General features: G+C 39.2%; 1 protein-coding gene across 9 annotated transcripts in view; it reads right to left on the bottom strand.

The window, feature by feature from the left end:
• LOC134654947 (sodium channel protein 60E-like) overlaps window positions 1–23338 on the bottom strand; it is a 238672-nt gene that overhangs the window by 130211 nt on the left and 85123 nt on the right. For 8 of the 9 annotated variants that reach the window (XM_063510368.1, XM_063510374.1, XM_063510370.1 and 5 more), the window contains exon 2: window positions 8503–8846. In XM_063510368.1, the coding sequence (XP_063366438.1) occupies window positions 8503–8755 (253 nt within the window). In that variant the 5' untranslated portion in view covers window positions 8756–8846. Of the gene's footprint in view, window positions 1–8502; window positions 8898–23338 lie in introns of those variants that run through there. The other variant, XM_063510369.1, reaches the window with a different exon arrangement.

Below are 23338 nucleotides of genomic sequence, written 5' to 3'. Positions count from 1 at the left end.
ATGCGCAGAACGTAGGACTCGTATTGTAAGCGAATCAAGTACCTACTGAAGTTCAGCTCTTCAACGTACTGCCTCAATCAGAAACAGGCAAAGGTCGTAACTTGTCGTCAAATGCGACTAAGGATAGGTGTCTCAGGAGGAATTCGTAGCAGAATTCAGAGCAATTAGCTTACGTCCCCTGGGAATGCTATTAGCACTTGAATTGCCCCAAGACTAACCCGGCTAGCAGGCACAATTTGCTACATACTCACAAATAAATAGGTATTGTTATAAATATAAGTACCGCTATGTTTAGAGTCATTTACAGTGGATAAATAAATAAAATAAATAAATAAATATTATAGGACATTATTACACAAATTGACTAAGCCCCACGGTAAGCTCAAGAAAGCTTGTGTTGTGGGTACTCAGACAACGATATATATAATATACAAATACTTAAATATAGAAAACAACCATGACTCAGGAACAAATATCTGTGCACATCACACAAATAAATGCCCTTAGTGGGATTCGAACCCAGGACCGCGGCTTCACAGGCAGGGTCACTACCCACTAGGCCAGACCGGTCGGTCAAGTGGATGTACAATATATAACGAATATACGTTGTACTCTACTTGTTGCAGACTCTTTAGAGTTTTTATTATTTTTTCCTTGTTTTGGTTGTCAAACGCTGTGGTCTTCTATTCTTGTAAATATTAACATAAATAATAATTAAACACACTTTACCGAAGGTAAAATCTTATCATTTAATACAGTCCACCAGTCCCATCCTTTTCATTGGTCCTTCACCTCATTTATTCAGTGCCTATTTAGTTTGACAGTTACGTTTTCGTGTTTTCATTTTATTTTCTTTCATTGTTTACATTTACATTTTCACGCAGTTCTCATCGTATGATCACCCGTAGCAAAAGTAAAATAATGTCGACTAATCCCGACACCGGCTTAGCACCTCCGCAGCCCCACAGCTCTTTTCAGCCAGACGATAGGGCACCTAGCGTGCACACGGCGCAAAGCAAATCATCTCGTTCGTCGGCGACCGTAAAAGCACAAAAAGCCGCAGCTGAAGCACTCGCCCTCCGCCGCCGCTTGAAACGAGAGCAGGAGCTTGCCGCCCACGAGCGCGACCGCGACCAGGCACTCGCCCAACGAGAGCGCGAGCGTGAGGCGGCATTCGCCGCGCGGGAGCGCGAACGAGAACGTCAACTTGCGGAGCTACAGCGGCAAGTTGAAGAGCGCGAACTACAAGCCGAGCTCCAAGCTATTGACGCCGACGCCGAAAGCAGCCGCGCAAGTCATCGTAGTTCTACACGGGTGAGCGTAGATAGAACCAAAAAATGGATAGAAAATCACGATTTTGACACTTGTGTTAATAAGGACATTCCTGCAGTAGGATGCGAGCAACGTTTCTCTGTTCCATCTCCCGGCCTCACGGTACCACCACCGAAGGCCACTCGGGTATCTGCATTCCCTATTAACTCCCTCAATCACCAATCAGAACCTGGAATCGCCATCAAAGCGTCCGAGGCGGCCGGCCTTAGGCACCCGCTCATTCCCACGGACCTTGGCCACTCCGAAGCGGCCGGCCTTAGGCACCCGCTCATATCCACGGAGCTTGGCCAACCTATTCTCTTGCAAGCGGTAGCTGACACCGCGGCCGCAGCAAAGGCTCTCGCCTCAGCTTCCAGTGTAAAGAAACTGGAATTACCTCAATTTACGGGTAACACGCTGCAATGGTTGCAATTTAAACGTATCTACAATGTTACAAAAAATAACTTTTCTCCTCTAGATAATATTAATCGGCTCCATAATGCACTCCGCGGCCCCGCGCGAGACGCTGTGGCGGCACTCTTGATGTCCACGGAGGACCCCGAAGAGGTCATGCGCGCTCTAGAGGACAACTTCGCCCGCCCCGAGCTCATCGTCTACAAAGAGGTCAATGCATTAAAAAACCTTCCGCGCCTGGGTAATGACTTGAAAGAACTTGGAGTACTCTCTAATAAGGTACGCAATTCCATTTCTACAATAAAGTTATTAAACCATTTGGAATACTTGTATTCTCCCGAGTTATTTCACGCTGTATTAGGGAAACTTAACCCTACAATGAAAATTCGGTGGACAGACTTCGCCACACTAGATGCCACAGGGCGTCCTAAGCTTGAAATTCTGTCTGACTTTTTAAAACGCGAGTTCGACCAACATATTCGTTTCGGGTTGTCACCAGAGTTTAGTGCGACACAATCGCAACCCATTGTCGATAAAATGCAAAAGCGTGAAAGCGTTCACAATATTAATGTGCAATCAAAATCGTCAATTAAAGGCGATCGTACTAAAAAACAAGCCTGCGTATTTTGTAACAATGAGCACAATATTAAGGATTGTTCTAAATTTAAATCTATATCTGTCGATGAACGATGGCAGTGGTTACGTCAAGCAAAAGTTTGCTATAGGTGTTTAAGGGCTAGTCCACACAAGTGGAAAGCGTGTCTGGTGAAACCGTGCGGCGTTGACGGCTGCTCCTTTCGTCACAACGCGCTTCTCCACCAACAGTCACCGCCAGCTCCGCTAGTCAACGTTCTTCACGACCAGGCAACTAACAATGAAATTGATAATTCAATTAATATTGAAAACGATACGTCATGTACTTCCCCTTACCAACCCACCGACGACAAAGTAATAGTGTCTACTACCTCTACCGGCACACAAAAACCTAACGTAGCTCTCCATCCGCGCGCCCATCTAAAGATCATACCTGTCACTGTCGCGGGCCCTACTGGATCCTGTAACGTGTACGCGTTCCTTGATGACGGGAGCACTGCGAGTCTTATAGATTCCAGTATTGCCGCGCGGATAGGGGCGACTGGGCCAAAAGAGACCATTACAGTGAATGGTGTGTGCCAACTTCAATGTCAAACTACTATATCATATGTCGATTTTGAAATTAAGGGTAGGTATACAAAGGAAACGTTTTTAGTGAAAAATGCTCGTTGCGTGGATAATGTAGGTTTGCGGACACAGTCACTCAAACGTGAAGCGCTTGAATCTTTTTCACATTTGACCGATTTAACCGATGTTATTACATATGAAGACGCTACACCGACTATTTTAATAGGCGCCGAACATTGGCACTTGTCAATCCCCCGTGACGTTCGTGTTGGTGGAATCAACGAGCCAGCCGCTGTTTTGACAGCACTAGGCTGGGTTTTGTACGGCGTTGTTTCTAGCAAAACGAAGTTGGTTGAATTTATTAATTACACACACACCGACATTATTAATGATGAGAACTTAGAGTCTTTAATCAAAGAACAATATAAACTCGACTCTATAGGAATAACTAAAACTGAAACATTGCATAGCAAACAAGACCAGCGCGCAGTTGACATTTTGGAAACAACTGCCAAACGACTGCCCACTGGTCGATTTGAAGTAGGCATGCCTTGGCGTGACGGTATACAGCGTGTCCCTGATAGTTACCCACAGGCGATGTCACGTTTTTTAAGTTTGGAACGGCGCATGTGCAAAGAGGTTGAGTTCACTAAGGCGTACAGCGCATTTATTAACAATATGATAGCTAAGGGTTACGCAGAGGAATGTGCGCCAAATACTTACTACGCGCACAATAAAAATTCTGACAACATGCGCCTCTACCTTCCACATTTCGGCGTTTACCACCCTCAAAAACGAAAGGTTAGAGTAGTCCATGACGCAGCAGCCAGGAATGAGGGAGTTAGCCTGAACTCCTTACTGCTGTCGGGTCCTGACCTGCTTCAGCCTCTACTTAAAGTCTTGTTTCGTTTTCGGGAAAGTTGTGTTGGGATAACCGCAGATATCAAAGAGATGTTTCCTCAAGTGCGGGTAAGGGAGCAAGATAGGGACGCTCTTCGTTTTCTGTGGAGACCCGATAAAACGATCGCCATTAAGGAGTACAGAATGACGTCTGTCATCTTCGGTGCCTGCTGTAGCCCCTTTATCGCGCAATTTATTAAAAATAAAAATGCTCTTGAACATGCTGATTCGCATCCACAAGCCGTGGACGCCATTTTGTTTAGCCACTACATGGATGACTACATCGACTCACAAGATGGCGTCAACGAAGCTGCTCAGTTAGCGGCAGACATTATCGCTGTGCACAACGCCGCCTGCTTTGAGATGCGAGGATGGATATCCAATGAGCGAGAGGCTCTTAAACTTGTCCCCGATGACCTTAGAGCCGCTCAGCCGTTGGAAATCGACCTTGGAGAGCCTACCAACAGCATCCGAGCCCTAGGCATAGCGTGGAATCCTACCTTAGACACGTTAGGGTTTCGCACAGGTTTAAAAGAAACGATTCCTACTTCACTAACAAAACGAAAGGTTCTGTCCCATGTCATGCGCGTTTATGACCCACTGGGTCTTTTAGGACCTATAGTAGTTAAGGGACGAATATTGTTCCAACAAACTTGGAGATCTAACATCGATTGGGATACGGAACTCCCACAGACCGAAGCATCCAAGTGGTTTGAATGGTTTCAAGACCTTTTAAAGGTTTCTTCGTTAAAGATCCCGCGTTGGTATTCAAAGGTAAGAGGCTCGGAACCTTCTTTCCTAGAATTGCACGTTCTTGCAGATGCAAGTGAGCTCGCCTATGCTTGCGTAGCATATTGGCGATTGGTGTACCCTGATGGTAATGTCGAGCTCACTCTCATCGTAAGCAAAACGAGAGTCTCTCCTCTGAAACCGACGTCTATCCCGCGTTTGGAAGTGCAAGCCGCTTTGATAGCTTCCCGAATCGCACTCATTATTAAGGACAGCCATCGCAAAAAACCAAAGCGCACATATTTTTGGACCGATTCGATGACTGTCCTCCAATGGTTGCGTAGTGATACACGAGCCTTTAAGCCTTTCGTTGCCCACCGCCTCGGCGAAATTTTGGAAAATTCTGCTGTCAAAGACTGGCACTGGGTACCGACAGACTTGAATGTGGCTGACGACGCAACCAGACTTCGCCCAATTGATTTGACGCCTTCGCATAGGTGGTTCTCTGGTCCATCATTTCTCCTCAAGTCCCCAGAGGATTGGCCCACAGAGCCACTTAATGTCGCACCAGTTCGCGAAGAACTTAAATGTCAACCAAACGAGTTGGTAGGACTGACTTCAATCAATACACGTTTGCCAACTCCAGTCACAGCAAATTTTGAACGTTTTAATGACTGGCTTCGTTTGTTACGTGCCACAGCCCGGGTACATCAAGCTGCGGCTATTTTCGGTAACATTTTGGCCTCAATTCGAAATTCGAAATCAAATAGCGGAGCGGTTCTCTCCCGCTCGCGCTGTTCATCAGCGTCCACCACTCACACACCCTTGAATGCCGACCTGATAAAAGCCGCTGAAAGGCACATTTTACAACGGATTCAATTGGACAGTTTCTCTCAAGAATTCAACTACATCGTCAACTCGAAACCGATACCTTCAAACAGCCGCCTCATCAAACTATCGCCCTCTCTGGGAGAAGATAATTTAATTTACTTGGCTGGAAGGATAAAAGCCGTAGAAGACATCGACCCTGAATCACGATTCCCGATCCTACTAGATGGTTGTCACCCGGTCGCCCGGCTGTTAGTACAGTATTAATTACCACAGACGAGCAGGTCATGCGAATAACGAATACGTCATTAATGAACTAAGGCAAAGGTTCTGGCTTTTGAGGCTCCGAGATACAGTCCGATCAATCGCTCACAAATGCCTACTCTGCAAGATTCGCAAATCGAAGCCTATGAACCCTGTCACTGGAGACCTACCACCTCAAAGGCTCGCTCACCACCAGCGGGCATTTACATTTACTGGCTTAGACTATTTTGGCCCTGTCAATGTTACTGTCGGCCGCCGCCATGAGAAACGTTACGTGGCCCTTTACACATGCCTCACAACAAGGGCATTACACCTGGAATTGGTACACAGCCTTTCTTCAGACTCCGCCATAATGAGTTTGAGACGTTTCATTGCCAGACGAGGTGTCCCGAATACAATTTACTCAGACAACGGGACCGCCTTCATTGGAGCAAACCGCATTCTACGTCAATTCTACTCAGATGATATTCAACAAGAAGCAGCGACCAGAGGAATCAGGTGGAGTTTTATTCCCGCTGCAGCGCCGTCATTTGGAGGATGTTGGGAGCGTCTCGTAAGGACAGTAAAAGTGGCACTGAAGGCAACACTTAACGAAAGGTTCCCCAAGGAGGAGACACTAATAACGCTGCTGATGGAAGCTGAAGCGATTGCAAATTCTCGCCCACTGACGCACGTGTCCACAGACCCAGAGGATCCAACCAGCCTAACACCTTTCCACTTCCTAATTGGGTGTTCATCAAACCAAACCCTGCCATCGACTTTAGAAGACCGTGACCTGTTCGGCCGCTCAGAGTGGAAGAAGGCAATAAGGTTATCAGACCACTTCTGGAAACGCTGGGTGCGTGAAGTATTGCCAACAATGCAAATACGACTAAATGCAAGGGGAGATCGTGGCCAGGAACTGCAAATAGGTGATGTAGTTATTATAGTTGATGAGTCCCTGCCGCGAGGAACATGGCCGAAAGGAAGGGTAACTAATATGTTCCCAGGAAGAGATGGCGTGAACAGGGTGGTGGACGTTGCGACGGCTGGGGGTACGCTACGCCGTCCCCTCAAAAAACTAATTAGACTTAACATTACCACTTAAGGCTTAATTTAAATACTTAGAGTAGTTGGTGCATAGCTGCACGAGGGGCAGGATGTTGCAGACTCTTTAGAGTTTTTATTATTTTTTCCTTGTTTTGGTTGTCAAACGCTGTGGTCTTCTATTCTTGTAAATATTAACATAAATAATAATTAAACACACTTTACCGAAGGTAAAATCTTATCATTTAATACAGTCCACCAGTCCCATCCTTTTCACTACTTTTAAATAAACTTACGACGATTATTTATAATCACGATAACGTAAACTAACCCATGACATTGATGTTTTATGTGTAATAAAATTAATCCGTGTTCTTTCATGTTTAGCAACGTCCGACATACCTATATAATTCTTACCAATAAAAATCTGAATAGGTAAGTAGGTATAGGTATGTGCAGGTATGTGCAATAAAGATAAGGTTTCCAGCTTAGAAGGAAAAACACACTTATTGAATAACGATTCGAGATAAATTGGCTTGTATAGGCACTGACGTGAAATATACCCGGTTAAAATATTGTGGGATCCAATCTATTCTTCGGTCGCCGATAGTAAGCTCTATTGTATAATTTTAGAATATAATAAAGACGTTATAATAATATTAGTTATTAAATGTTGAGGCACTTGAAGTCACTTTAGTTATTATCGAGATAAGAGAACACGACGAGATTTTAATAGAATGTTATAACGGATTGCGGAATTGCATTTTTGACAAAAGGTAAAATGTAAAAAATAATAAAGTAAAATTATATGTTACTGCCAATTTAACGAAGTAATCTGTGAAATGAATCCGGTAAGTTTCATGGTTTCTGCATTGGATCATTCCTCTTTAAATTATTTGTGGTTAATCGAGAAAAACAACGTCGCAAATTTTCATGTAATATTTTCTGTACACATTCCCTACGGCCAAAACCGAAGATACTGGAACATTTAGTGGAAATAAGTGAGAGCTGAAGGTCTTTTTATAGTATTTTTGTATTCTTTTTCTTCAAAAAACCACTACAAGCGCTATTTTCCTTAGGTATATCAACATGAACGAGACGAGACGGTTTTCAATAGTCTCGCAAAATACAGTCAGCGTATTCGTTTACCCGAGTGTACCGTCCATGTGTCTCTAGATGCGACAGCGACTGCTGTCACCAAGCGCTATCAATCAAGCTGGATCAACACCGGATAGCTCACTCGCGTGTGATCGGCGCGTCAGCGTTACAGAGCGTTTTTCTTCGATCAATCGGGTAACGTATGGATTGGCGTTCGGGGGACATTATGTTGTGATTGCTGATAACGCTTTTGGAGTTTGGTTGATGAGAAAAATGGTAATATGATGACCAGGTAGTATGATAAGCGCTGTCATGTAAATTGATGATACTATTCATGATAATATGTAAGGTTGGGTGAATTTTTGAAGTGAAAACTTCTTTAGCGGCGCTGCGCACTTTTTGAGGTGGGGAAAAAATGTTAAACTTGCGACAGGTCACGTGACCGACAGATTCGAATAATTAAAAATTCGTAAGACGGACACGTGACCTGATCGAAAAACTGTTACAATGTCATTGAGTTTTCACTTCTGCCGGCACTCCCGGAGTGCAACCTGTTGTTTTTTTCCTAGCATTCGTATCTAACAAAACCTATGAAAGAAAAAAGTTCCTAAACGGATAGGCGTCGCTCTCAGGCGGTATGGGTATCTCCTCTCTTCGTGGCCCTTCGCCACTCCGTGCGGTGATTTTGTTCGATATAGTTACATTGTTGCCACCCCGTTATGTAGTTGCACAATGGGTGATGATAATACAGATAACAAGTTATAGACTCACCTTTTGCCTGCGCATCGCTGGAGAAGGTGACACCCTCGAGCGGTATACGCAACTCCTCACGCCGCGGCCGCTCGCACTCGACGTCGAGCGCATCGCGCGACTGCGAGGCGACAAGCGGCGCCGCCGCCTCCGGGTTGGTCGCCTCGAGCGTGCGCACGATCTCGCCGAGCAGCCGCGAGCCGTCGATCTCCTCGCCGGGCGAGTTGAGCGGCGCCGGCGGCGGGAACGACAGCCGCCGCTCGTCCTCCTCCATGACGGGGGCTACGTGCGATCGCCCATCGCTACGCGGCCCCGCGCGAGCTCACACGCTCGCACCGAATGACGACGCCATTTTGGATTACTGCCTGCGAACAAAGAGAACGCAAATCTAGTTGAGCATCTATGTAAAAACGTAAAAAATGTTTTAGTAACGTAAAAAATTCATGTTCAAATTTGAAGTTAACAGTTACCACTGAACTCGCCTGGTTACATGCAAACATGCCTAATTAATTTGAAATAATTTTCACTGGGTTCAGTCTCAATATTTTTTGCAAGTAGGCAACTTGTCGCAATATTAACGTGACTAAACTCATAAATAGCAGTAAATTAAATGACTGTATAACTCACTAATAGAATCAATTATTTAATAGCTAAAATTAACCTATTAGTGGCAATATTCTATTCCAAATACTAATATGATTGCGTCAATATCATCCCTAATAACCAATAATGTCCCGAACGAGTGAACTGACCCGCAGTATTATGATCATTAACGCTTTCCGATTGTCTAGGTTTGACCCAATAATTCCTCGACAAATTTCCCTGAGGTTTGTTCAAAACCATAAAATACGATAACGATTTGACTAGTGCATCGCTCGTTCACGAGATCCTTGCATTTATGCAGTATTTCTATGATTAACCAGCTACGACAAGCCTACTTATTCATGTTAGATGAGCTTTGAAAAACCGAATAACATAATTAGTACCTATTGGTATCCTATATTTTGTTTCCGAATATGCCCCCTGTTAGAGTAACAATTAATTTCACCGGGTGATTATAGTGTGTGCGTTAGACTGACAGCGTCACCAGTGTGGTGGTTATTAATTATAGGATTTACGTGTGAGTGTGCATGCATGCGTTGATTCACATATCAGTCATATCACACTTCGGAATAGTTAGTTGTTGCTATAAATGCTATCCATATGTATAATAAACCTTTTGTAAAATATATTACAATTCAAATGTGTAAGAAAAACCTTTAGTTAAAAGAGGTACCTACTCTGCTTTTTTTACGAAAACATGATGTTCTACTATTGTTATATAAAATAAGACACTAGTTTAGTGATTTAAAACATGTATTAGGTAATCTTACTTATTTAGTGATATCAAAGCAACGATTATAAATATCTACACAATAAAAACAATTTTTAACCATTTGACATTAAGGATTTGATTCAATTTTTATGCTGGGGAATAAAAAACAAAAAGCCCTATCTTCCCGTCTAGATTTATTTAAATACTATCTTCCCGACTAGATTTGTTTAAATAAAAACAATCATAAATGTGTTATTAAAAGAGAGACGTTCATTTTTTTAACAAATGGTGTTTAAAATGTGATATATCTACTTAGAGGTTGAGTAGGCACCGACGCGTCAGTTTAGCTTCCGATTAGCTGCCATTACGGTCGCGGTCAGTGACCCGGACACACTCGATATCCGGTTAACCAGGCTTATCCGGCACGTTTATGTTTAGACCCCGTGAAAAACCCTGGCAGCGACGGGTCCTTTCACGTATTTATTTTAAAGAAAAAATGTCCACAATAGAAATCGTCAAAATCAGCCCACGCGTTTGGTATCTAGAGTGTTACAAAGGAACAAACATACATAGATAGACTGATAAACACATTAGCATTTGTAGCGTCGCACCTGTCGGGTAATAAGACATCTTTATTTTAAACTATAAAAGTCAATAAATAAAAAACATGCCTAGTAGACACAATGACAACATAAAATAGCGCTGTCAAGTTTCAGTGCGGTTCCTGCTTCCACTCAGTATAATTATTATTATCTCACCAAGCCATCATGCCATATCTTCCTTATATTTATTAGTTTTTAAACTTTCTTTACAAAACCTTTTCTCTTTTAGTTTGCATCAACCGTCGTGATATAATCAGAGCTCTAGAGACTAATGAAAATGCAATTGAAATAATTCCCGTACTCCTATCAACCCTGTGCATGAATACGAAATTGAAATACGAATAACCGTTGTAATTGGATTTCGTTAAATTAAATCAGCATAACAAAACGTATGTGCCAAACACATACAGGGGCACTATTCTGCATTTTGAAAGTCGCTTAATTGCTAGTTTCGTCATTATCCTCAATATGTGCATTTGAAGGATCAATATTGGAACGTTTTGGTTAGTTAAGCTGAGTTTTCATTTCAAAATACGAGCTCTGTGAGAAAATGTTGTTCCAAACTATAGTCCAAAATTTCCCAACTATGCTCCAAATTATCCAAAACTAACTCTAATGTCTTAAATTTTGAGAAACGCAGTCTTAAGGCAAAGTATTTTTATAAATGGAAGAAAATATTTAGAAGAAAACCAAAGAAAAATGGGTATTGATACCTAAATACGTGGTAAACCTTTGACTCACAGTTGCAGTATAAATAGACAATAGTTATATGGTTTTACGGTAGGTAATCCACTAAATGTATAAATTCGGTGGATAGGATTAACTCCAGTAAACACTACGACATCGACGGAAACTATGATTTGCATGAATACTCGTCATTATGCATGCATCGCAATATGGGGCATCCGAAGTGAAATCAGAATCTATAAATCGTGTGTAGGTACATTCATTAATAGCAACCGACATGCACTTTAAAGTGGTTAATAGTTGCTACCCATCGTACCTAGTTCTACTTTGTTTTCGACAACTGAAAAAATTAATGACCTCTTTGACAACAGCCATTGAAATCTATTGACTTGCAATTTTATTACGATATTTTTTTTATAAATACCTTACATATACTTTGGGCATAATTAATCCGCTAGTTACCACGAAACATAGTTTATTACATGAGTAACATGCCATAAAACTAAGCAAACTGATTTTAAATTACATCCAGACTTTTCAAACCCTTTACTGCGTTCGTAGTCTCCCGTTAACCACAAACGCTATAAAAGTTCAACAACGCTGTAAACGCGATATAATCCATTGTCATACTTTATTTCATAAATCACTACATTTTGCTCTACGATATAATTATTGTTCTTCTTCTTCCTCCTGCCCTTATCCCACGTTATGTGGGGTCGGGCAACATGTTATTCTCTTCCATTCTCCTCTATCTTGCGTCACCTCAGCACTCAATCCTTTTTTTCTCATATCCTCTTTCACACAATCCATCCAATCGTTTATTGGGTCTACCACCCGCTCTCCATCCGTCAACATTGATCCCTAACATTCTTTTGACTATATGACATTCATCCCTCCTCATTACATGCCCATACCATCTCCGATATAATTCATGGCGTAATAAGTAGAGTTTTACCCTTTTTACAGAATTAGGTAGATACCTGCGAGTGCAAGAAGTCATTAAAACTCGTACAATATCACTAGCAAGTATGCTAAAACTTAAATTACCTATCTGAAGTCGCGTCGGTACTCGAATCGGATAGCTATTTCATACCGTCGAAGCTAAGTAGGTAGTTTCACTCCCTGTCAGCCATTCCTAACCATATATGCATTGTATATGAGACCGCATAAAGCTCGCGCGACAAAAGCAGCGGCGACATGCCGAGAGCTTATTGTGTAACTTCAATCGTGCCGCTTCGCGTGATATTTTAAATGTATTTGTCTTGTAAAAGGAGCGCCAACGCCTTATCGTCTAACAAATTAGATTTTCGTTTTAGATAAACTAAATTTATGGTAGTTAAACCAGTGAAAACGTCAAAATTAACTCAACATAGTAGCAATCCGGATAAGTCTGTGGTAACTTCGCATTCGCAGTCCGGAGCGACGATTTGTCGAAAATGTTTAAGAAGAAAAGTTAACCTTATCTTTCCGAAGCGGCTTTTATAAATGAATATTGAAAATCTCTTAAAGAATTTCGTCGAAAATGTCTTGAATTTTTATATTGTCGTCGAAAGGACTCGGCAAACACAGTTAAAGATTTTTTTATAGACATCATTTGAATTTCGCCTATAGAAATTAATGAGGTGCAAAAATAAGAAATGGAGTTTGGAAAGCGATTGCGAACGTTTGTTTCTTTAGCTCGAGACTTTGGAACGGTAATTGTGACATGGTTGTGACATTACTACTTTCTATGACTCCTTTCGAACAGCAAAAATTTATAATTCACATGTAATATCACCTATCTAAATCTATTATCTATCTCTTATCTGGTCTATGTCTATTTAAATCTTCTCGGGGCAGAGGTCAGGGTTGGAGCCGGTCTACTTAGCTTTATTTGACGGTCATAAGCGCATTGTAATTATGCCTACTTGAATAAACTATCTTTTATCTTATCTTTTATCTTATAAAGAGATATGTTTGCTAAGTTACGATTTGTCATTAAAATAGGTAAATTTTGCCCCGTAAGGCCGCGTTAGGTCCCGTGATTGACAAGGGTTTGCTTTATTAGAAACGTGCGTTTCCAATTGTCTAGGGAAGTCTCCGGCTTAAGGAAAACAATGTGAACTAGTAGTCATCACGTATTTAATTTAACGCAATATTTGTGTACGTGCTGCCCTATAGTTCATTCAATTTATTAGATACGCATACAGGCCTGCGGGCTCAGCATGGTTCCATTTTTATCGACTATCACTATGCCCGTCACTTTCGCACTTATATACTTGTTAGAACGTGATAGGCATAGTGACAAACGATAAAAATGCGACCGTGCTACTAGAGCAGGTAATGAACGATACATGACTTTATGTCTGAAAAACCGAAAGGTTTAAGATCGTTATATACAAACGTGCTACAAGCCTCAATTAGCTATTAGTCGCTTGTCTTAATCTGTTAATGAATGTTAATGAATTGAGGCTTGTAAATTTTTATGAATAGGGGGGTCATTATTATTTAATATTTACAGTTAAATATTCTCGTCATTGGTATTAATAAATCCACAACTAAATGGCTACCTACTTTGTTGTACACATCCGTAGCTAAATGTAGCCATTTATGTATGTCTAACAAAACGTACTAAAAAGTACGAAATTGCAAGAGAGGCGAATTTTTGAATAAATACATTCAGCAAAACTATTAGCTTAGCACCCCTGCATACATATTTGTATTCAGGATTGCTTATTACTATTCAGAAATGAAACCAAATCTTCTGAGTTTCAACTGTTATTATGCTCCTTCAAATACCCCGTTGATCCCACGTAATTCTACAGCGCCCACGTCTATCTGTTCGCATTTCACTCGTTGGCATAAAAAGGTATTCGTTATTGAGACCGTCCCCATCTCCCCCATCTCCCCCCATTGTACCATTGTCTCAGAGCGCCACTGTCCGGACACTAGGAAGTATTTTTACAGAGGGAAACTTTGCTCGGCGTATCTGTATAAAAATATGCCACGGGCGCTCGAAAACTCGAAATATGACTTTAATGTTCATTTGGCTAACGGCCAAGAGGTCGTAAGTTTTGATTTGACTAGACCACAAAATGTTTGTTTTTAACGGTCGGTGGGCTTCCACATTACTATGTAGGTACCAGGTTCTGAACTCTAAATGTATTTTGTTAGTGGTATAAAGTTCAGTATTTTCGAGCGTGAAGACGGTTGCAATTTTCGCTTTGTTGATTTTAAAATAGTTGAGCTTTATTTTCCTTGCACACAAATTTTTATATCGTGTTAAAGCGACGGAGTAATAATTTACAGTCGTATGCGAGTTTAAAAATTATAAATGATTCAGTTAGTAGTTTGGGAATATAAAAGAATATTTCCACTGTGTAATTTTCCGCGAAGTGTTTATTTTGCTTCAAACTCGGTGTTTTATTTTTATTTTACGGTGTCTATAAAATTGTGGCAAATACAGAGATTAAAACTAATTCGCGCCGTGGGCAATAGTGTAGTTTTACAAATTTGTACTTTCATATATAGTTTCCCTACTTCACAATCGTACTAATTACGGTGATAAAATTGTTGTAGGTAAGTAGTACCATAGTGTACAGATTTAAAGTTGTTATTACAACCAAATAATCCGCGTAATTAGCGCGACTGTGAACTAGGGTCTCTGATCTATCTGAATATTAATTTATTTTGCAATGTCCTTATGTGATCTCATACTATGTTAACAACGAGTGAAAGAAGGCTGACAAAGAGAGTGTTTAAGGGAGAAGTAGAAGAGGGAGTTGGAAGGGGCAGACCACGGCGGACTTTCTTCGATCAGATCGGGGAAATCCTGAAAAAGGGCCAGGTCAAGAGCACCCTAAACCGGCGAGCGTGTATGAGGAATGTTATGAAAGTAACGGAAGCGAAAGAGGTATGTCAGGATCGTAGCAAGTGGAAATCCGTGGTCTCTGCCTACCCCTCCGCGAAATAGGCGTGATTATATGTATGTATATATGTATGTATGTACTATGATAACATTTATAAGTATTCGCAATTTGTAGACAAATATACCTTTACTTGTTTTTTGTAGCTATGCGGTCCGTAAGCAAATTCACACTAGATAAATAAAGCCTTGATGGATGCATGCCATATAAAGTTATAACGCTGCCAGCACTCAAGATGCTCAAAGAGTGAACGAATAATAAACTTTATTTATTATACTTCTGGCACCTACCATCTATCAACTAAGTGCACGATAAAGTTGTGGGAATAGTGCTCGGCAGGGACAAGTTTATAAACGTAACATATTTTCAATGTAGATTACAGCGGCGGTGAGCAAGTATCTACCTAAATCTTACGAGGAGGTTAAAAAGGGGTTGAATCGGGAAGATAAAATTGAGTTACACATAAAGCATCACATAACATACTTCCTCGATCAAATAACTCAATTTGCTTCAATCAGAATCACCAGCTGCGTTCGGGATAAACGGGTAAAACCAATCTTATTGCTACCAAATGTTCTACACTCGTAAACGTAACGAATGAGTTGAATAAATTGAATTGTTGTGAGTTTAATATGGTAATTTCCACAATAAAGTGAGAACACAATTTTAAGTTTAAACGAACGAACGGTTAAGTTTAAACGAATGTTCATCATTTCGTCTCATTGTTATACATTTTTTGTTGAAACCTTTCAATTAGACTCCTAATGACATATTTTATGGTTCATATTGCAATGACGCTCAGTTGATACTTGTTGCTTTTTACTTTTCGACATGATGGTGATGTTTTGCGTGCGACATGGGACCCTTAAATTTCATTTCCGACAGGGATCCCGTACCCTGTTCACGGTTTGACGGGCTCGTGATGTTAATTCGTTAAATATTATGTCATACAATGACGTAGGAGTCGCTCAACACATCATGTATATGAATAAACAACAACGATTTAATCAAATTATAACAAAAAAATAATTAAAATTAAAGACTTTATTAGTAAAAGAAAATTGCATTATAAATTTACCTATATAAAACAAACTATTACACAGAGACACAGGTGAATAAAGCAATTATCAAAATAAATAGATTTTTTTTGTTTCTTAATTTTCTTATTGTAATTCCGTACTTCGCTTTCTTACAAAAATATGATTATCATTAGGTACCTACCTACTTTCCATCACAGCATTCATATTTGCTCTTGACTGAACTTCACATAAAGTACTCCGTAGTACTACGCTGCTGTACCTACTCGTAGACATGCTACAAATCTCGTAGCGCATTAAGTTTTGTTTAGTTCGTAGTAGAGATAAATCTAAACAATAGTAGCTACATTATCTGTGAAATATGTGTTCTTAAGGTACATATTTTTAATTATTACTACATATTGTATTACGATATCACAAGGATAATTCCTAAAAAAGGATAATTCCTAATTATTCCTTCCGTAAATTTTAATAAATTTGGTACGTGATATTACAACGTAATATATGTAGCTGTGACATTTTCAGTGTAATTAATTTACCTACCATAAATTTCCATTATTACGCACGCGTCCTTATTTCATAAATTATATGACCTATTTTCAAAAAAGGTATGAAAAATCCGGCTCTTTATATTTAATTTCGTGTTGGTGATATACGACTGAATATTGTCGGTTTAAATTTAATATCCGCTTTAAATTCCACGAAAATAATTCTAACTTCAGAGAAATATTTTTAGACTGACATATTTTATTTCAATGTTGGTTGATTTAATGATTTTACTTCCTGTATTTAAATGATAAAAAAAATGCTAAATTGGTATTCAAAAATGTTGATGAAATAAAAAAAATATGGGACACAAACAAGAGAACAGCGTACAGTCAAGAAAATGTTCTGACGGCCATATTCGAACTTTAAGATACGTCAAATACTAGAGATTGAAACGATATGGAATGGATATGTCAGTGTCAGACGTTTCTTCATACAAACGCGTCACTTTTGACACTTGTTTGAGACTGACATATCCAATCCATATCGTTTAAATCTCTAGTATTTGACGTATCTTAAAGTTCGAATATGGCCGTGTGCCTCTTTGCACCATGTTGCAATGAAAATCATTTTAAAAGCAAGTAGGTCCGTATCATCACTACATAGTATAAAACAAAGTCGCTTCCCTGTCTGTCTGTCTGTCTGTATGCTTAGATCTTTAATACTACGCAACGGATTTTGATGCGGTTTTTTTTAATAGATAGAGTGATTCAAGAGGAAGGTTCATGTATAATTTGTTAACCCGTGCGAAGCCGGGGCGGGTCGCTAGTCTACTTATAAAACTCTGAAGAGTGTATTTATACTCACGAAGTCTGATTTTTGCAGAAGAAAAGAATTTAAAAATTGCAACTACTCTTCTACTCACATTTTCACAACCCAATATTTCACTTTTGCACATACTAGTTATTTTACTCGTATGTAGCAAAGAACCTCCAGGGAGTCCGTGGACCAGTTCCGAGCGTCCAGCGCGGCTATAAACTCGGAGCGGGAAGGCTAAATAATATACTAGCCGTGTTCTGTGTATCAGTGTGTCACTCTAGTAGGTACTAGGGCGTTATTTTTTTGTTGTCCCCTACACTTTTTTTCAAATTTGGGATTTTTTATGTTATTTCTACTCAAAATCACGAGCTCTTTCTATCCTAATAGGAGAAAAAAAGTGTCCTAAGGTTTTTATTTCCATTCCGTCACCATTTTTCATAGACTTTGTATGGCGGTCGCGCAATGGAAAGATCTAAAAATGTATGGAAATTTTGGGACACTTTTTTTCTCCTATTAGGATATAAACAGCTCGTGATTCTGAGTAGAAATAACATAAAAAATCCCAAATTTGAAATAAAAGTGTAGGGAACAACAAAAAAAAACGCCCACTACCTAAATAACTGTGCATTTTAAATATATGACATCAGTTAGATGTCATTCTGACATCAGTGTACGTTAGAGTTCGACTCACATTTTAAACGTCATATTTTTTATACAAAATAAAGAAAACTGCCGCCAAGGGATTTCAATTTCCGAAGGCCGATTTCCGAAGTCGGCAGCGTAGGTATTCTGATATTAATAGCAGGTTATAAACGTGATGTATTTTGATATGAATAGGACCTATAACCAAGAACTTCAATCGGAAACCTTTTGACACTGACAAATCATATGTAAAAAATCCAGATCATATTTGTAACCTGTTATTACAATCGAAATACGCGTCCAGCGCGCCAATATACTCTCGAAGTACAGTAGGTTAAATATTCAACTAACCCGTGTTGATCCATGGTTGATACATGCACACAGACAAGACATCCTATTCCTAGTCTATGTACATGCATCACTCGAGGCGAATTCGAACTTATATTTCGATATAAAATTGATATCATTTTGACATCCAAATGTAACTTTGAATCGGCCTCCTGTGCTCTTAGTTTTTGAATACCTTACACCATGTTATGTTATGTTGCATGTATTTGTGAAGTTATAAAGCGATATTAAATATGCAGCGATATTCTTCAGATAAGAGCACAGTGACACATGGCTCAGCACGGGCTAGTTGAATATTTAGAACACAACTACATGTACCGCATCAAACCGTGCCGTACAGCTGCGATCGTGGCCCACAAATGGACTGGCTGGAAGACCAACGCTGACTCTCGGGTCAGCATTATGCTGCTGAGTCGAGACCATTTCGTGGTAAACAATTTATTTATTTATTTTATTTTATTCTAAACAATATACAATAGTAATACATGCATATAATTAGTACATACATTAAACACATTAAAAACTAGGGTCAAATATATCTTATCTCTACCAAGTACATATTCAAAAACGAGGCCTTAAAATAGTTACATACAATTCCCATTAAAATATGTCATACACAATTTCATTGATATAATAATAAAATGTAATACTTCTACAACAATAATAATAATGTCAACAATAGATCAATAGGTAGGTATGAAATTTACATTAAAAAAAATTTAAAATAAATAATAAAATTGGTAACCATTGCAATACTAATTAAAAGATCCATTCACAAATTCATCGATAGAATAATAACATTTGTCAACAAGAAAAGCCTTTAACTTGCGCTTAAATACTTTGCAGTCGGAGATCTGTTTATACTCTATCGGCAGTTTATTAAAAAGATGAACTGCCTGGTAGCTTGCCGAATGTTGTACAACTTTGAATTTAGGCACTAAACTATTTTTAAGGTCTTTTCTTCTTGTTGCAAGTCTTACAGCTCTGTCGTATTCGCATTCAGTGACCTCCAAATTTTTGACTACACCTGATAGCAGAACTAAAATATAAAGGCAAGGCACAGTCAAGATCTTAAGCTTTCTAAAATGCTCCCTGCATGATTCAATATGTAATTATATATGTTTTATACCTTATAATGTTACTTTTGTATGTACACTATGTATATCACGAAAAAATAAATGGTTTATATGTAAAAGTAACGGATCAGACTGCGCGTCAAAAGTATCCACTATTCTCTAATAGCACTACTTTAGCTTACCTATAACAAAAATATTATATACGTCCCTGTATGTAGAACAATTATACTGTGGCAGATACTTTAGAATACGAACTGTAGGGAAAAGAATTACCGTGCCCATACAGTATCAAAAATCTGTAATTGAACAAAGAGATACAAATCGTTTTAATATTTCAATACTCCAGGATGTACGAGTAAGCATCGAGTTTAAATCAGACATATTGTTCCCTAAATATTTTTTTACACACGAGTAGATACTTGTATCACACCGTTACTTAATTCTTGATTTACCACCCCAGCACACCTGAGCCTATGAACAAGAAACCGATCGGAAAATTGGCTGCGTCGACCCTTACCAGTGTTCAATGTTCCGCGGCTTGTTATCGCTAATTGATCAGTTGTTCGAACTTGTAGCGTCTTCTTTACATTTTCTTTGGCTATCTAAACCTTCTAATTGATGTTATGTATGAACAAGGCGGAAAATTTAATATTTTGGTCCTTTAATTTACATAATGATTTATGGAGTGTTATAGTTAATTGATCAGTGGTTTGAACTTTTAGCGTCTTCTTTACATTTTCTTTGGCAATTTGAACGTTCTAATTGGTGTTATGTATGAACAAGGCGGAAAATTGAGTAGGTATCCCGGCCCGTTGCATGATGTCTTATCGACTTGATCAGTGGTTGAAACTTGTAGCGTCTTTTTGCATTTGCGTTTTAATTGATGTTATGTAGGTATTAACAAAGCGGAAAATTGATTGACCTGGCTCGTTACATAATGTTTTATAGAGTGTTATCGTTAATTGATCAGTGGTTAGAAACTTGTGGCACCTTCTTTAGGCTGAATTTTCTTACACAAAATAGGTATTCTAATTCTTGTTGTATTTAAACATGTACAAGAATAAAAATAAAAAAAATTGTCATGAACCATATTTTTAATCTGCCTACCTACTAGATACATTCTAATAAATACAACATATGTTCCAGGGATGTTGCGAACATCCGCATCCGCATCCGCAACCGCGGAACTTCCGCATTATTTTCAACATCCGCATCTGCATCCGCATCCGCATAAAATCGATGCGGAGCTTATGCGGATGCGGATGTCAAACAAATTGGTACAGGAACGTCTTAGCGGCGGCGTAAGTGCTAGGTAATTTCGTCATTACCTATAACGAAATCGTCTAGATCCAGAAAAGTCGGCCAAGTTACCGTTTATTAAAATATAACGCACCTATATTCTTGCTCAATAAATACTAAACGTTTCGTTTTTTTTTTAAATGATACTAAAAATGTAATATTTGATATTTTCTAAGTACCTAATCTTGACATCCGCATCCGCATCCGCATCCGCGGATGTGAGCCTTTAAATATCCGCATCCGCATCCGCATCCGCGGATGTCAAAAAATCTGCATCCGCAACATCCCTGATATGTTCCATAAGTCAAGATCTCAATGGGTCCAAAACAACAACGGAATGGAAATTCCACAATGTAGACTGAATACCAAACTCGTTTTATTGCTTTCCAAACTTAAGCCAATTTGTGAGACAATACCAATGTTATTTACTTTCAAGTAAGCAGCCATTCATCATGTCTGCGGGATAACTCGTTGTTTACCTATTTATCTATGGTGTTTGCCGTGGCTCCATTTAGCCGGTAATAGCACAACAGTTTTGATTAACGACTTCCATCCCAGAAGACTTATTGTTCTGAATTAGGGAGAGTTACGTCAGTTTTTTTAACAATGCATGGCACGTTCTGCTGCTTTTAAAGAATTTCTGTGTTGAAATGTTTCACATTTCTTGCTGCAGTTTATTGTGCATTAAAGCCTTCTACCATTTCTACGCTATAAATGTTAACAAATAACGATATTGCTATAACGGCACCTTTATTGTGTGCAACGAAACGTGGACTGCATAAATCACTAAATTCGAATTAAATCCAATTGAATATAATATATATATTTACGCTGACGCATAACCTATTATATTATCTATTGAGTATATATCTTAGTACAAACGCTTCTGCGTTATTTTACATGAAAATATAGTCAGTCAAGTCATTGCCGTCAGTAGAAAATATCGGAACATTTAAAAAATGTAGGCACGAAGGGTTATCTTCCCACAGAAAATATGAGTTTTGCGCCTTTTTCTACTGGCAAAGTTGTTTGGCAGACCATAAATACTTCGTTGAAGTAACTACAAATAAGCGCATAAAGCGTATGCCTGTCAAAATAAAAACACTTTTTAAAATGTTGGCAATAGTAATATTTTTTTTGATAAAAACCAAGATCATAACAAGTACGTGATATTAATCACCCTTGTCGGAAACAATGTTTTGGCTCAGTTTAGTCACTTTTACCCGACCTGGCATCTCGCCAGAGCTGAACACTGATACGGTTTGACTGTATATCTCTGCGGCCGCCTATTATTGAACATCTTTCTTACTTATACGCTGCGAGCTTAAACTAATGATTACAAATTTGACATGTGACCCAATTTAGTTATACCTTACTGGGCGGTTGAAGGAAAAAATCCTTTTGAAGTAAGTTAAATGACGGTTTAGCGGCGAATGGCGGTTTATGTACCTACCTAAATCTATTCTTGTTGTGTAATATGGCATTTATTTTATTATCGTGTTGTTTTGTATGTTAGCCTTGTTTGTTTACTGCTTGTTTTATTTCCATAAGGGGACAAAAATATTTGCGAATTTTTAGGGTTCCGTACCCAAAGGGTAAAAACGGGACCCTATTACTAAGACTCCGCTGTCCGTCCGTCCGTCCGTCTGTCACCAGGCTGTATCTCACGAACCGTGATAGCTAGACAGTTGAAATTTTCACAGATGATGTATTTCTGTTGCCGCTATAACAACAAATACCAAAAACAGAATAAAATAAAGATTTAAGTGGGGCTCCCATACAACAAACGTGATTTTTGACCAAAGTTAAGCAACGTCGGGCGGGGTCAGTACTTGGATGGGTGACCGTTTTTTTGCTTGTTTTGCTCTATTTTTTGTTGATGGTGCGGAACCCTCCGTGCGCGAGTCCGACTCGCACTTGGCCGGTTTTACTTTATTTTGTTGTTTTGAACTAACTAGTCCAATAACGTAGGTATATGTGCATTTTCAGTTTAAGGATCTTAAAATGTAACAACTGCACAAATAGTGAGTGGGAATTAAACTAATTAGACGAGTTAAGTATCTACATCATGAAATAATATTGACTTAACTCAATTATTACAGCGATTTTTTAGAATTAACGCTTATGTACGCTTTTGTAGTTATTTTGTAATATAAATATATGAGCAATATTTTATTTCCGTAACTAGCCACCCGCCCCAGCTTCGCACGGGTTAACAAATTATACATAAACCTTTCTCTTGAATCACTCTATCTATTAAAAATAAACCATATCAAAATCCGTTGCGTAGTTTTAAAGATCTAAGCATACATAGGGACAGTCAGACAGCGGGAAGTGACTTTGTTTTATACTTTGTAGTGACTAATTCCGCAATGACTAACTAATCTATATATATAAATGCAAGTGTCCTGACTGACTGACTGACTGACTGACTGACTGATTCATCAACGCAGAGCCGAAACTACAAAAGCTAGAAAGTTGAAATTTGCACACTAGGTTGCATTTGTAAAGTGTACAAGAGATAAGAAGCGATTTTGAAAAATTCAACCCCTAAGGGGGTTAAAAAGGGGATGAAAGGTTGTATGGGGTTCAAGTTTTAGTTTAAGCTAGAAATTTGAAACTTTGTGAAAATGTATTATAT

The sequence above is a fragment of the Cydia amplana genome, chromosome 16 (assembly GCF_948474715.1).
Source record: "Cydia amplana chromosome 16, ilCydAmpl1.1, whole genome shotgun sequence".
Lineage (NCBI taxonomy): Eukaryota > Metazoa > Arthropoda > Insecta > Lepidoptera > Tortricidae > Cydia > Cydia amplana.
The sequence above is the reverse complement of the archived record's forward strand: the minus strand, read 5'-3'. Positions and strand labels throughout refer to the sequence as shown.